The sequence below is a fragment of the Macaca fascicularis genome, chromosome 14, assembly GCF_037993035.2.
Source record: "Macaca fascicularis isolate 582-1 chromosome 14, T2T-MFA8v1.1".
Taxonomy (NCBI): domain Eukaryota; kingdom Metazoa; phylum Chordata; class Mammalia; order Primates; family Cercopithecidae; genus Macaca; species Macaca fascicularis.
The window spans coordinates 110,599,185-110,611,705 of record NC_088388.1 but is presented as its reverse complement, the minus strand read 5'-3'; the positions used below and the strand labels follow the sequence as shown (position 1 = coordinate 110,611,705).

Below are 12,521 nucleotides of genomic sequence, written 5' to 3'. Positions count from 1 at the left end.
GGTGCTTTCAAGGAGCATTAACCAAAATATCCCAGTGAAGTTCATTACAGAAGGTTGGCAAACAAGAGTGAAATAAATGACACCAAACGGAAGGTCCAAAAGCAGAGGAAGGGGAAAAAACAAATGGAAGTGAACACACGTAAACTATGAAAGCATTCTAATTTCGTGCATCACATTTTCACAACAAAAATGACAAATCGATACAAATCTTTATATATATGTATATACATGTGTTATATATGTATATACATACACACACACACAAATGAGTATAACAAATTAACTTAAAAACACTTTGTCTTATTCAGGTAATCCCATTAGAAAAAAAATCACAAGACTACAGAATGGAAAATCCATTACATATCCTGTAACATATGCAATATTGACATTTAAAATGAATAAAAATTATTTGCCTTCCCCTAATTGCCTAAGACAAAAACTAATGGGAAACGGCACAGAAACAAATCAGTTTGATGTATAAACATGAGGGTTTTACCTTATATTTTATATCATAATACAGCAAACCGAGGAAGCTACTTTGTCCCTAAACTTACTGAGTTCAATGAGTATCCAACCTAACAGGTCAATTAATAATTTCTTGGTCAGCCCCTGTCATCTGGATGTTTCCCTGCTCTTCTTTAACAATCTTAGGACAGAACACCACCATGTGCAACTTTGCTAAGCTTTTAACCCGTGTTTTCTCTTCTTCAAAACCCAAGTCAAACAAAATCTCCCTTACATACCTTCAACCTCTACCAACCTCTACTGCTGCTGCTGTAGTTCAGACTCATGTTTTCTTAAATGGACTACTGCACTAGATTCCTTATTAGTCTTCCTGTCTTCCACCTCACCCACATCTCTCACCTATCTTTTTTTTTTTTTTTTTTTTTTTTGAGATGGAGTCTCGCACTGTCGTCCAGGCTGGAGTGCAGTGGCGCGATTTCAGCTCACTGCAAGCTCTGCCTCCTGGGTTCACGCCATTCTCCTGCCTCAGCCTCCTGAGTAGCTGGGACTACAGGCACCCACCACCATACGTGGCTAATTTTTTTGTATTTTTAGTAGAGACAGGGTTTCACTGTACTAGCCAGGATGGTCTTGATCTCCTGACCTCGTGATCCACCCGCCGCAGCCTCCCAAACTGCTGGGATTACAGGCGTGAGCCACCACGCCCGGCCATCTCCCACCTATCTTAACTCTGCTGCCAGAGACATATTTCTGATATGCAAATCTAATCATGTTATCCCAATTCCACTTTACCCCCATCCATGCCCTATAATTTTCAGTAGGCTAGATTCCCCATTACCTACAGAATAAACTCTGAAATCTTTGACATGGCATTCAAGATGTTTCATATTCTGGTCTTTACCTATCTGCTCCCCCTGTATCAATCCCGCATGCCTACAGATTTTACATGTTACCAATTTTGAATTTACAGTTCCCTACCATTCCAATCTCTGTCTGCCTGCCTGCAACATTCTGCTTCTGTTTATCTTCCTGACATGCTTCTCTAACTTCTCTCTCAAGTCTAAGTTCAAATAATTCCTTCTCTGTGAAGCTTCCTTGACTCTACAGGTAGCCTGCTGTTCCCTCACCTATACTCCTACAGCAGTTTGTATATACTTTTAAAATTGCAACTATCATACTGTATTTTTTCAGTTTTATTAAAGTGTAATTGACAAAACTTGTATATATTCAAGGTGTACAACATGTTATTTTGATATATGGGTATGTTGTGAAATGATTTCCACATATCATGTTGTACTTAACATAGCACAGTACCTGATACATATTTATTGAGTGAATTAGAGTTTTGACTATGTAAATATAGAAAATGAGATTATAAAAGAAAACATTTTACAATTGTGAAAAGGCAAAGAGAAAAACAGGCAAACTAATCTCTACCCAACTTAGTTTTCATGTTATAAACCAAACCCCTGTTGTATCAGAGCAAGACAAGGTGTTTTTCTGTCTCAAGTATTTCTCATTCTACTTCCACCACTTCCTTTGCCTTTTCTCTGCTTCTGGCTGTAGCCATCAGTCATAATTAGGAGAGCAGGCCAGAGTACCAGCAACCAGCATTGCTCCTCCAGCCCCGTCCTCTCTCTAATCACTCTGACATTCAGACGAATGTGCCTCTTCCAGCAGAGCCCCCTGCCAACGGAATCTGGACACATCAGACGCCAGATGTAGCTCTGACCTGTGTATATTAATAATGAGCTCATTCCCTTACTTTTAATTACACATAGAACTAAGGAAATGAATAAAATGGACTTTGAGAAAGCCTGATGTCACCAGGTAGAAACGCTGCTGAATCTGTGCCTGCAGGTCTGTTTCCACACACTGAGTGCAGTGGCTCACGTCGGATCATGTTAGAGCCAGTTGTGTCCCAGTTACCTGCTATTTTGATATTCATGTTGTTATCCAGCAGGAGATTTTCAGCTTTGAGGTCACGGTGCACAATCTTCCGACCATGACAATAATCAACAGCAGATAGGATTTGCCAGAATTTTCGCCTGGCTTCAGATTCATTTAACCGGCCATGATTAGCAAGATAGTCTGTAAATGAAAAGAGGATTAAGAATTAGTCACCAAAATAAAATAACTCCACTATTAGTAGTCAGGAAATTTTTTTCCTCAAAACATTTTTTTTTTTTTTGGCTGGGTGCAGTGGCTCACGTCTGTAATCCCAGCACTTTGGGTGGCCGAGGCGGGCAGATCACAAGGTCAGGAGATCGAGACCATCCTGGCTAACACGGTGAAACCTACTCTACTAAAAATACAAAAAATTAGCCCGGCGTGGTGGCGGGCACCTGTAGTCCCAGGTACGCGGGAGGCTGAGGCAGAAGAATGGCGTGAACCCAGGAGGCGGAGCTTGCAGTCAGCTGAGATCGCACCACTGCACTCCAGCCTGGGTGAAAGAGCGAGACTGTCTCAAAAAACAAACAAACAAAAAAGTTTTTTTTTTTTTTTTTTTTAGAAAAACAATAATTAGTGATAAAGTAATATGGTGTTTTCCAAGTTTCTTGTCTTTGAAGAAGTATTTCTTTTTCTTTTTTTTTTTCTTTTTATAGAGTCTCACTCTGTTTCCCAGGCTGGAGTGCAGTGGCGCGATCTGAGCTCACTGCAACCTCCTCCTCCCAGGTTCAAATGATTCTTCTGCTTCAGCCTCCCGAGTAGCTGGGATTATAGGCACCTGCCACCACGCCCAGCTAATTTTTGTATTTTTAGTATAGATGGGGTTTCACCATGTTGGCCAGGCTGGTCTCAAACTCCCGACCTCATGATCCTCCTGCTTCGGCCTCCCAAAGTGCTGAGACTACAGGTGTGAGCCACTGTGCCTGGCCCGGAGAAGTATTTCTAATCATATTTCACTGCAGTCCAAACAAATGGTGACAGCCCAAGACCAGTCAGCAGCAAGCAGCATAATATTCACAGTACAATTCAACATAATTTTTTTAAAGTCTAGGTATTCTATTTGTTGAAAAGCTTATTATTTCACACTTTAAAAAACTGAAAGTTATGTAAAACAGAGGAAATAAATGAAGTATCTGACATCTCGTCACACAGAAGACATCTTTTCTGAAACACTGTTTTCATGCAATTATTATACAAACCACTTGTAACATGAGATATGGTGATACCTGGAAGTAGCTTAAATAATTCACGCCCTGAGCTGTTGGAAGGAATTCTCATCTACCCAAGAACATGCAGACTTGTGCTCTAAACCAAACACTGTCATGACAACCATATTCTCTAAACTATAAGACAAATACATTTTGCAAGATACACTATCTTTATGCAATGTTATAATCTTTATTAAAGCAGCTTACCTGAAAATTAATTCTACGTAACTATGTATATCAATTCAATAAAACTAAACATTACCACTCGTTAACACTTCACCCAAAGATCTGAAAGTCCTCTGAAATTATCTTTTGATCAACACAAATCTTGAAAGACTTTTACATTTAACATAATTGTCCTAACTAGGGAACTGTATTAGTGACTCAGTATTCCCAGTCACCTGCACATGTTTTCTGCTCTAGTGTTTACTAGTTTACAGGTTTTTAAATTCCCTGCCTTTGGCTCATGTCCTTCTCAATATTTACTATATATTTTTTTCTTTAGTTTTTCCAGATAGAGTCTTGTCTGTCACCTAGCTGGAGTGACAGTGGTGCAATCTTGGCTCACTGCAACCTCTGTTTCCCAGGTTGAAGCATTTCTCATGCCTCAGTCTCCCGAGTAACTGGGACTACAGGTGCACGCCACCATGCCTGGCTAATTTTTATATTTGTAGTAGAGATGGGGTTTCACCATGTTGCCCAGGCTGGTTTTGAACTTCTGACCTTGGGTGATCTGCCCACCTTGGCCTCCCAAAGTGCTGAGATTATAGATGTGAGCCACCATGCCTGGCCTACTTGCTATAAAATTTACTAACATTTACACAATACTTTATACTTCACAAAGCATGTTCATATCACAGTGTCTCATTTCATCTTTCTAAAACCTATGATAACTATTACTCAATTTCCATTTTATAGATGAGAAAGCTGACAATCAGAGGGAGTAAGTAATCTGGCTGAATTTGTACAACTGGTGACTGAACAGTCAATCTGGGGCTGTAATATTTGACTTAATTTTTTATTATATTAAGCATCTTTACTAGACTCCTGTTGAAATCCTAACCATCCTTTTATTTGTTTATTTATTTTTTAGTCAGGGTCTCATTCTGTTATTGCCCAGGGTGGAGTATGGTGTGCAATTATAGCTCACCTCAACCTCAACCTCCTGGACTCAATTAATCCTTCTACCTCAGCCTCCCGAGTAGCTGGGACTACAGATGCATGCACATCTGGTTAATTATTAATATCTTATTTTTTGTAGAGATGGGGTCTCACTCTCTACCTTGGTCAGGCTGGTCTCAAACTCCTGGACTCAAGCAATCCTCCTGCCTTAGCCTCCCAAAGTGCTGGGATTATAGGTGTGAGCCATCACACCAGACCCTAACCATCCTTTCAAAACTCTAATTAAATGACACCTTGCCCTTAAATAGTCCCTGATCACTTCAAACAGAAATAACCTGTTCTCTCAACACCTTGTCATTTATCATACACGGCCTCACACTGTATGTAATAATCCACATACGTATAATAAATATCCCAAGGTACACACACATGTGTACACACACAGCCCTAACTTTAAAAGAGGGGTCCTTAACCCCTGAGTCACGGACCAGCACTGGTCCATGGCCTGTTAGGAACGCGGTCCCCGCCATAGGAATGCGAACCCTATTGTGAACTGCAAATGTGAGGGATCTAGGTTGCGCCCTCCTTTTGAGAATCTAATGCCTGATGATCTGAGGTAGAGCAGTTTCATCCCCAAATCATCCTCCCCATCCTGCGTCTGTGGAAAAATTGTCCTCCACTTACTTGGTCCCTGGTGCCATTTAAAAGGTTGGGGACTACTGCTTTAACACATAGTGTTTTGTTTTGAAGTATTAAAGACAATGTCATTTAAGCCTCCTGAAGACAGGAACCGTTTTATTCTCTTTTGTACTCTGCAATGCTTAGCACTAAGCACAAAGCATCCTATGTATAATTCTGAGTACTTAGCTGATTAGCCATATTCTAAATATTACAGGCTTTAAATTTAAGTGGACATTTTATCTATTCTTTTTTATGGGTTAGCATCAGAAACTGGGAAGGTCAGCTCATTACATCTTCCCCTTGCCTTTGCAGAACCTGCATAGTAGCTATCCATAATTCTAAAGGAGAACAGATCACTTAAGAACAAGCATGCATAATTTTTAGTCAAAATGTCCAAACTGCCAACTGAGACAGATTATGTTTAAGAACTGGCAAGTAGACAATGTGCCTTCTCTGCATAAGAGCAAACCAGAGGCTCACTTCTACACTGGATGAGCTGGGAAGTCCCTTATAAATACGGACCTTTGGGCAAATATAACCTACGGAGGGGAATGCAATATGCTTTCTGTAAGAAATAACTTTTGAGTAGTTCATAATATCTTTCCTAAGATTCCACACAAAATGCTATTTAAGCTGTACCTCTAAATGAGACCATTTTTTCATGGACAAATGATTGACCTTGTACAGATAGAAAACTTTTTTTTTTCCCTGATGAAAATGCTGAGTCAATGGAGGTTAGTGGGAAAGATTTTTGAGATTTTGGCAACACAGAGAAATCTGACAGATTTAATGTGAAAAAGTGCAAGTTTACATATACAGAAAGAAACCCCAAACTACTGATCACAATATGAGTCCCCGGAAGCACAATGGAATCTGTAGTTATTGTTTTTTGAAGCTATCAGTCCAAATTGGGAGAACCACAGGCAAGGGGAAAGAAAAACTTTGAAACGTGGTATCAGGAAGGGCAGTGTCTGAAAAACAAAGGCATGGTATATCTGAATCTAAAGTTACCATGTAAAGCCAGAATCATCACATATCAGTAAATGTATAACACACAGTGTGAGAAAAATGATCTAAATTCCAGAGACAAACTATTTAGAGAAGTGGCACTTTCACTCTTCAGGTAAAAATATCGGCAGGCATTCCAGGGTATCTATTATCTTCCCCATGCTTTATCATTTCTGCAGTGTAGGTATCCCTGAAAACTGTAACATGTGCTGAGAAATCCGTAATAGAAGTAAGTGAGCCAGAAACCTGTGGCTACAAATAAAATTTGTTTAGGCATGTATCACCCCCTTCGAGGAACATAATCCAAGCTCAAGTTAATGTACACGGTCTTGAAGTTAACATACAAAAAGCACACTCATGTTTCACATTAAAAACCTAATTTATGGCCTGGCACGGTGGCTCACACCTGTAATCCCAGGACTTTGGGAGGCTGAGGTGGGCAGATCACCTGAGGTCAGGAGTTCGAAACCAGCCTGACCAACATGGCGAAACTCTGTCTCTACTAAATATACAAAAATTAGTCAGGCATGGTGGCAGACACCTGTAATCCCAGCTACTCGGGAGGCTGAGGCAGGAGAATCACTTGAATCCGGGAGGCTGCAGTGAGCTAAGATTGAGCCACTACATTCTAGACTGGGCAACAGATCAAGATTCTGTCTCAAAAAAATAAAAAAATAAAAAAAAAACCCTTATGATTATAGAACAAACTTATGAATTTAATAGCAACTGTCTATACTAATTGTTTATGTGTGTATTCTTGAGAGCTTGTTTGGAGGTTCTGGCAGGGCAGTGCAGCTACTCACATACCCTTGACCAAAGACCGGTCCTCCTCTATTGGGGATGTTTGTCCTCTTCGACCAAGCCTGCAGCTTTGGGAGGGACGCACGTGGAGGGGTGAGGGAGGAAGGGGAACACCGGTCTAGCCAGCCAGATCAGCTGAATCAACGCTGGCGATCAATGGGGTGACAGATGTTACAGCCACATTGCTCTCATGTCTGCTTATGTGTGTATTTTTGATGAATATAATACAGTTTTTAGAAACTGTTCCCTATGTTTATGTTGGTTCTGATTGCTAAGTGAAATGTAATTTTATGTTTGTTAACTTTAACAACGAAAACTTTTAAGGTAATATTTTGTATAACCCCTCCAGTTTTGCTTTTCTGGTCAATATTTTTTATTGCCATTTTACAAAAATCATGGTCTGCAACAGACTGGCTAATTTAAACTCAATACTGACAGTTTGATAGTTTGAGAAATACTAGCACAGGCAAGGTAAACAGGCAATTACAATACACTGTGATGAAGGTTAGCATAGGTAGAAATGTTCTAATAAATATATTATGTTACAGATATCCTTTAAAATTTTCTATTATGAAAGTTTTGTACATACATAAAATTATATTAAATAGTATAATAAATCAACCAAATTCGAGTTATCAACATTTTGTCATACTTGCTTCATTTATCCGTTTTTTCCTCATGTAACATAAAGCATATTTTGCCATCAACTTGTTTCACCCTAAATACTTTTCTATGTATCTCTTAAAAAATGACATTTTCTTACATAAGTGCAATATCATTATCAAACCTAACATAATTAACAATTCCTTATTATCATCTACTACCCAGTCTGAATTCAAATCTCCATAGTTGGCTTGTTTGAATCAGGATACAAACCAAGATGAACATTTTATATTTGTTTATTTTGTTTCTGGAGCCCTTTTACACTGGAACAGGGCCCTTACTCTCACCCTCCCCTTTTCCTGTGCCACTGATTTGAAGAAAATGGGTCGGTCATCCTACATTCTGGATTTGTCCTCTGCTTCCTCACATTACTGTTTTATTCTTCCGTCTCCTATAGTTTCTATAAAGGACTGAACAGATTCAGGCTTAATATCTTTTGGGAGTGGCAAGAATACATCACAGGTGCATCTACTAAGAGGAATATAACATCTGGTTCTTCTTTTAGGAGTGCTAAGATTGGTCAGTAAGTACTGTGAATGAGAGCCTGATCCTTCAAATAAAGATTCTTATCAATCTTTCTCCTAATATCATGGTTCTCAAACTCCAGTGATTGTCAGAACCCTCAGAGGGCTTGTTAACACACAGCTTACTGGGACTTACCCTTAGGGTTTCTGACATAGCTGGTTTTGGAAAGAGCCTGAGATTTCGTATTTTTAAAAGAAGTATCCAAGTGATGTTTAAGATGCAGGAACAGGGGCCAGACTTTGAGAACCACAGCATTAACAGTTTTAGTATTCATTAGTGGCTGTTACATGAATCAATGATTTCATTAGGGGTTGCAAAATTGTGATTTTTTAATTGATTCCTGCCACATTTATTAGGTGAAATTCTTCTGTAGAGAAGTATTTTTTCTTGTCAACTAGAGTTATTATTCTGAAAAAAACTTCAATAGGTTGGAAGAATGAATGCTTAATTCTTCCTCTTTAAGTACCAATTTTCAAAGTAAGGAGTTGGCACGCTAGCCACTTCCAATGATGACCACTAAGATGTATGTGTTTATTTCCCAGCTTTCTTTTCTCTTTCTTTCATGATTCAAGCACCATAATAAATAACTACAAAGGAGTCTGAGACCAGCCTAGGCGACACAGTGAAATATTATTTCTAAAAAATATAAACTATCACCTTCATGTGGCTAACTTTTGATCTGCTTTATTCTTAGCTGAATGATGTTGGTTGTTTTTCACACTCTTCTCATTTAGTGCCTTTCTCAGTGTGCCTTTCATCACTCAGGTCAAAAGATATCTTAACACTCTGGCCTTGGGCCTTGTGCTCACAGACCCTACTGAAAGTCTAATAAAAATGATACATACATACACATGCACATATACAATTTAGTATATAATTTCTTTTCTTTTCTTTTCTTTTCTTTTTTTGAGACAGAGTCTTGCTCTGTCACCCAGGCTGGGGTGCAGAGGTGCGATCTCGGCTCACTGCAAGCTCTGCCTCCCAGGTTCACACCATTCTCCTGCCTCAGCCCCCCGCGTAGCTGGGACTACAGGCACCCGCCGCCACGCCCAGCTAATTTTTTGTATTTTTAGTGGAGACGGGGTTTCACCATGTTAGCCAGGATGGTCTCAATCTCCTGACCTCATGATCTGCCCGCCTCGGCCTCCCAAAGTGCTGGGATTACAGGCGTGAGCCACCGTGTCTGGTTCCCAGTTTAGTATATAATTTCAAGGAGGTCTATAAAATCTTAGGTTTAATACCAGGTTAAGAAACTCTGCCCTGGGAGATTTCATTCATTCCTTAGAATTTTTATAAGAATAATCTCCAAATTTGCCAATGATATTTGACATTTCAACAGTTACCTAATTATATATTTATACAGATTTTCTTTCTGCCACTGCAATGTTATCAAGACAGAGCTCATCTTTCTTTTTACAAACTTCATTACCTCCTTCTAAGTCACTATAACTATCATCTTACAGTCAGTCAACCTCAAAAATTTAAGAGTCATCTTCTATCAACCCTGAAGGCTGATGCCCCAACAAGCAGATTCCAAGTTATACAGATTAAAGTTATATATAGTATAATTAATCAATGATTTCAGTCTGCACTTACAGATAAGTACATTTCATAGCATAGTGCCTGACACATAATAAATGCTCAATAAATGTTAGTTGCTATCATCATCGTTGTCGCTGCTTAGTGGTATCCCTTCTCTTCCCCCAGGGATAAGAGGCAGCCTTCCCAGCATTTTATTAAAGAAGTGGAGGAAACCCAGACAGCTGAGTTCTCTCAAGTCTCAGGGGTGTGAGAATCTCTGCATGACTATCTTTAAGTCTCATGTTCTTCAGTCAGAAATTACTAGCATTCCTCAAAGATGGAGCTGAATAATAGCACAAAAAATTAATAATTTATGAAATTAAATATTTAATGTTATGTTAAAAGGATTTAATTTATAATTTTGGGAGTAAAGTAGAAAGGTTGATGCCAATTTAATATTTTATGCTTAAAGAATCTTTTTTTTTCTTTAAAAATCTCAGTTAAATCCTGGTAAGAGGTTCCTAACCCACAAATCTGCAGACTTCACAATTCTAGTTACTAAATTTGAAGAGAAACAGTGTTTTCAGGAATATGACCACTATGAACGACGAAGCTCTAATAAGGTAATCAAAACTGGCTCATCTGCTCTCTTCAAAATATTTTGAAGAGCTATTATTTTCAATCCTCAAATCTAAATCTACACTCATCTTTTCCTCTAACAATTCTTTTTTCTAATCAGTACAAAAATGAAACCCCCCCCCCCTTTTTTTTTTTGAGATGGAGTCTTACCCTGTCACCCAGGCTGGAGTGCAATGGTGCGATCTTGGCTCACTGCAACCTCCGCCTCCCAGGTTCAAATGATTCTCCTGCCTCAGCCTCCTGATTAGCTGGGATAACAGGGGCCTGCCACCATGCCCAGCTAATTTTTGTATTTTTAGTAGAGACAGGGTTTCACCATTTTGGCCAGTTGGTCTCAAACTCCTGACCTTATGATCCGCCCGCCTCGGCCTCCCAAAGTGTTGGGATTACAGGCGTAAGCCATTATACCAGGCCAAAATACCCCTCTTATGGGTAGATCAAGACTTCAAGCTTGACAGCTCAGCTTGTGCTGGTTCTTGCCAATCACTCTTGGAATATTACTAAGAAAGGAAGGCCCATTAGATGAAATAATCTGAACTGTTTTTAGCACACTGATATATGTACCACCTGACATGTGAACACTAGTAGAAAATGGATTAGGGATTAGGTATCTGATTCTGTATTAATTAGGATAACATGGGTTACCTTAATTTTAAATATTAGGTTATAATACTATTTATAATATTAAACTTTTAACCTTGAGACATATTTATGAATATAAAACTACAGATTGTAAAACACTTTGCTTTTCTCTGTTTGTTTTTGTAAGCACATAATCATTTCAAATTGTGTGTTCAACAAAAATTAAGGAAATTGTTGCTTCTGGTATACTCTGGCAATTTAATTGTGCTTTCAGCAATTTCCCTACATTAGGCTGTTCGCATCTGTTAGATTCTGAATCAGTTCTTCAAGCTATGTGCAACCACCGAAGCAAACCATGGTCTTCTGAGAATTTTTAGTTACATAGTTAAAAGTTTTCAAGGTTATTTACAATTGACTTTCAAGACTATATGTCCAAGTTTCTGGCAATAATTAAAAGCAAATATAGTCAAACTTTTCTAAAATTATTTATAATCCCCACATAGAAGCTACTAGATTATAAAATATGATGACAGTAACAGATATCAAACAGATGACTTCAAACATTTTTCCACATCTTTAATAAAACATGTAAGTAAAATACATTTCCAGATTTCTTTCTACTTAAGAAGATTTAAAAATGTAGTAGAAATAAATTCGAACCGAGGCTCTATTCTTCACTGCTGTGTCATGTTGGGCAAGTTATTCAGGCCTTGGATTACTCTGATTTCTCAGTAAAAAACTCCAAGTTTTGTTTTTGGTGGGAGAGTCATACCTTAAATTGCTCCGCACATCAACTGTCACTTGATGGCAAAGAACCCTTAAAGGGGGTTTTATTCCACATCTATCCTACTGGCTTCTGCCCACACATAGCAATTTCTTTATCCTGTCACATGAGAGTATCATGCTGTCTGCAGCATTAAATAAGAGCCTAGTACTTACAACATAAAATGTACATTAGTAAGAAATTTATAACTCTAATTTTGAAATATTTAATAGGGCAAATCAAGGCTGATAAACATGTACAGAAAACCATAATTTTTTTTGCCAGTTTCCATATATATGTATAGCTCTTAAAAAGCACCCTAAATATCTCAGTCAATGAGAATAAAATCAATTACATAAGAGTGATGAGCACAGTAGCACAGGGCTCAGGGCCCTCAACTGTCCTGACTTTTTTTCAGGTCAATCTCAAAACACAGTGCTTTCTCCCTCATGGAATCAAATAAAGAAAGTTAACAACTTGAGTCTGAAGAATAAACTCCATTTGACAAATATTTGAGTGACTTATTTGTGTCTCTCACGATGCTTGGCACTTTGGCCTCATGAAACTTCTATTTGAGTGGAGAAAAAGACAAT

General features: G+C 38.6%; 1 protein-coding gene across 2 annotated transcripts in view; it reads right to left on the bottom strand.

Moving 5' to 3' along the window:
• Positions 1–12,521, bottom strand: part of SIK2 (salt inducible kinase 2) — a 130,269-nt gene that overhangs the window by 41,409 nt on the left and 76,339 nt on the right. For both annotated transcript variants that reach the window (XM_015435694.4, XM_005579602.5), the window contains one exon: positions 2,395–2,556. In XM_015435694.4, coding sequence (XP_015291180.3) covers positions 2,395–2,556 — 162 coding nt within the window. The remainder of the gene's footprint in view (positions 1–2,394; positions 2,557–12,521) is intronic.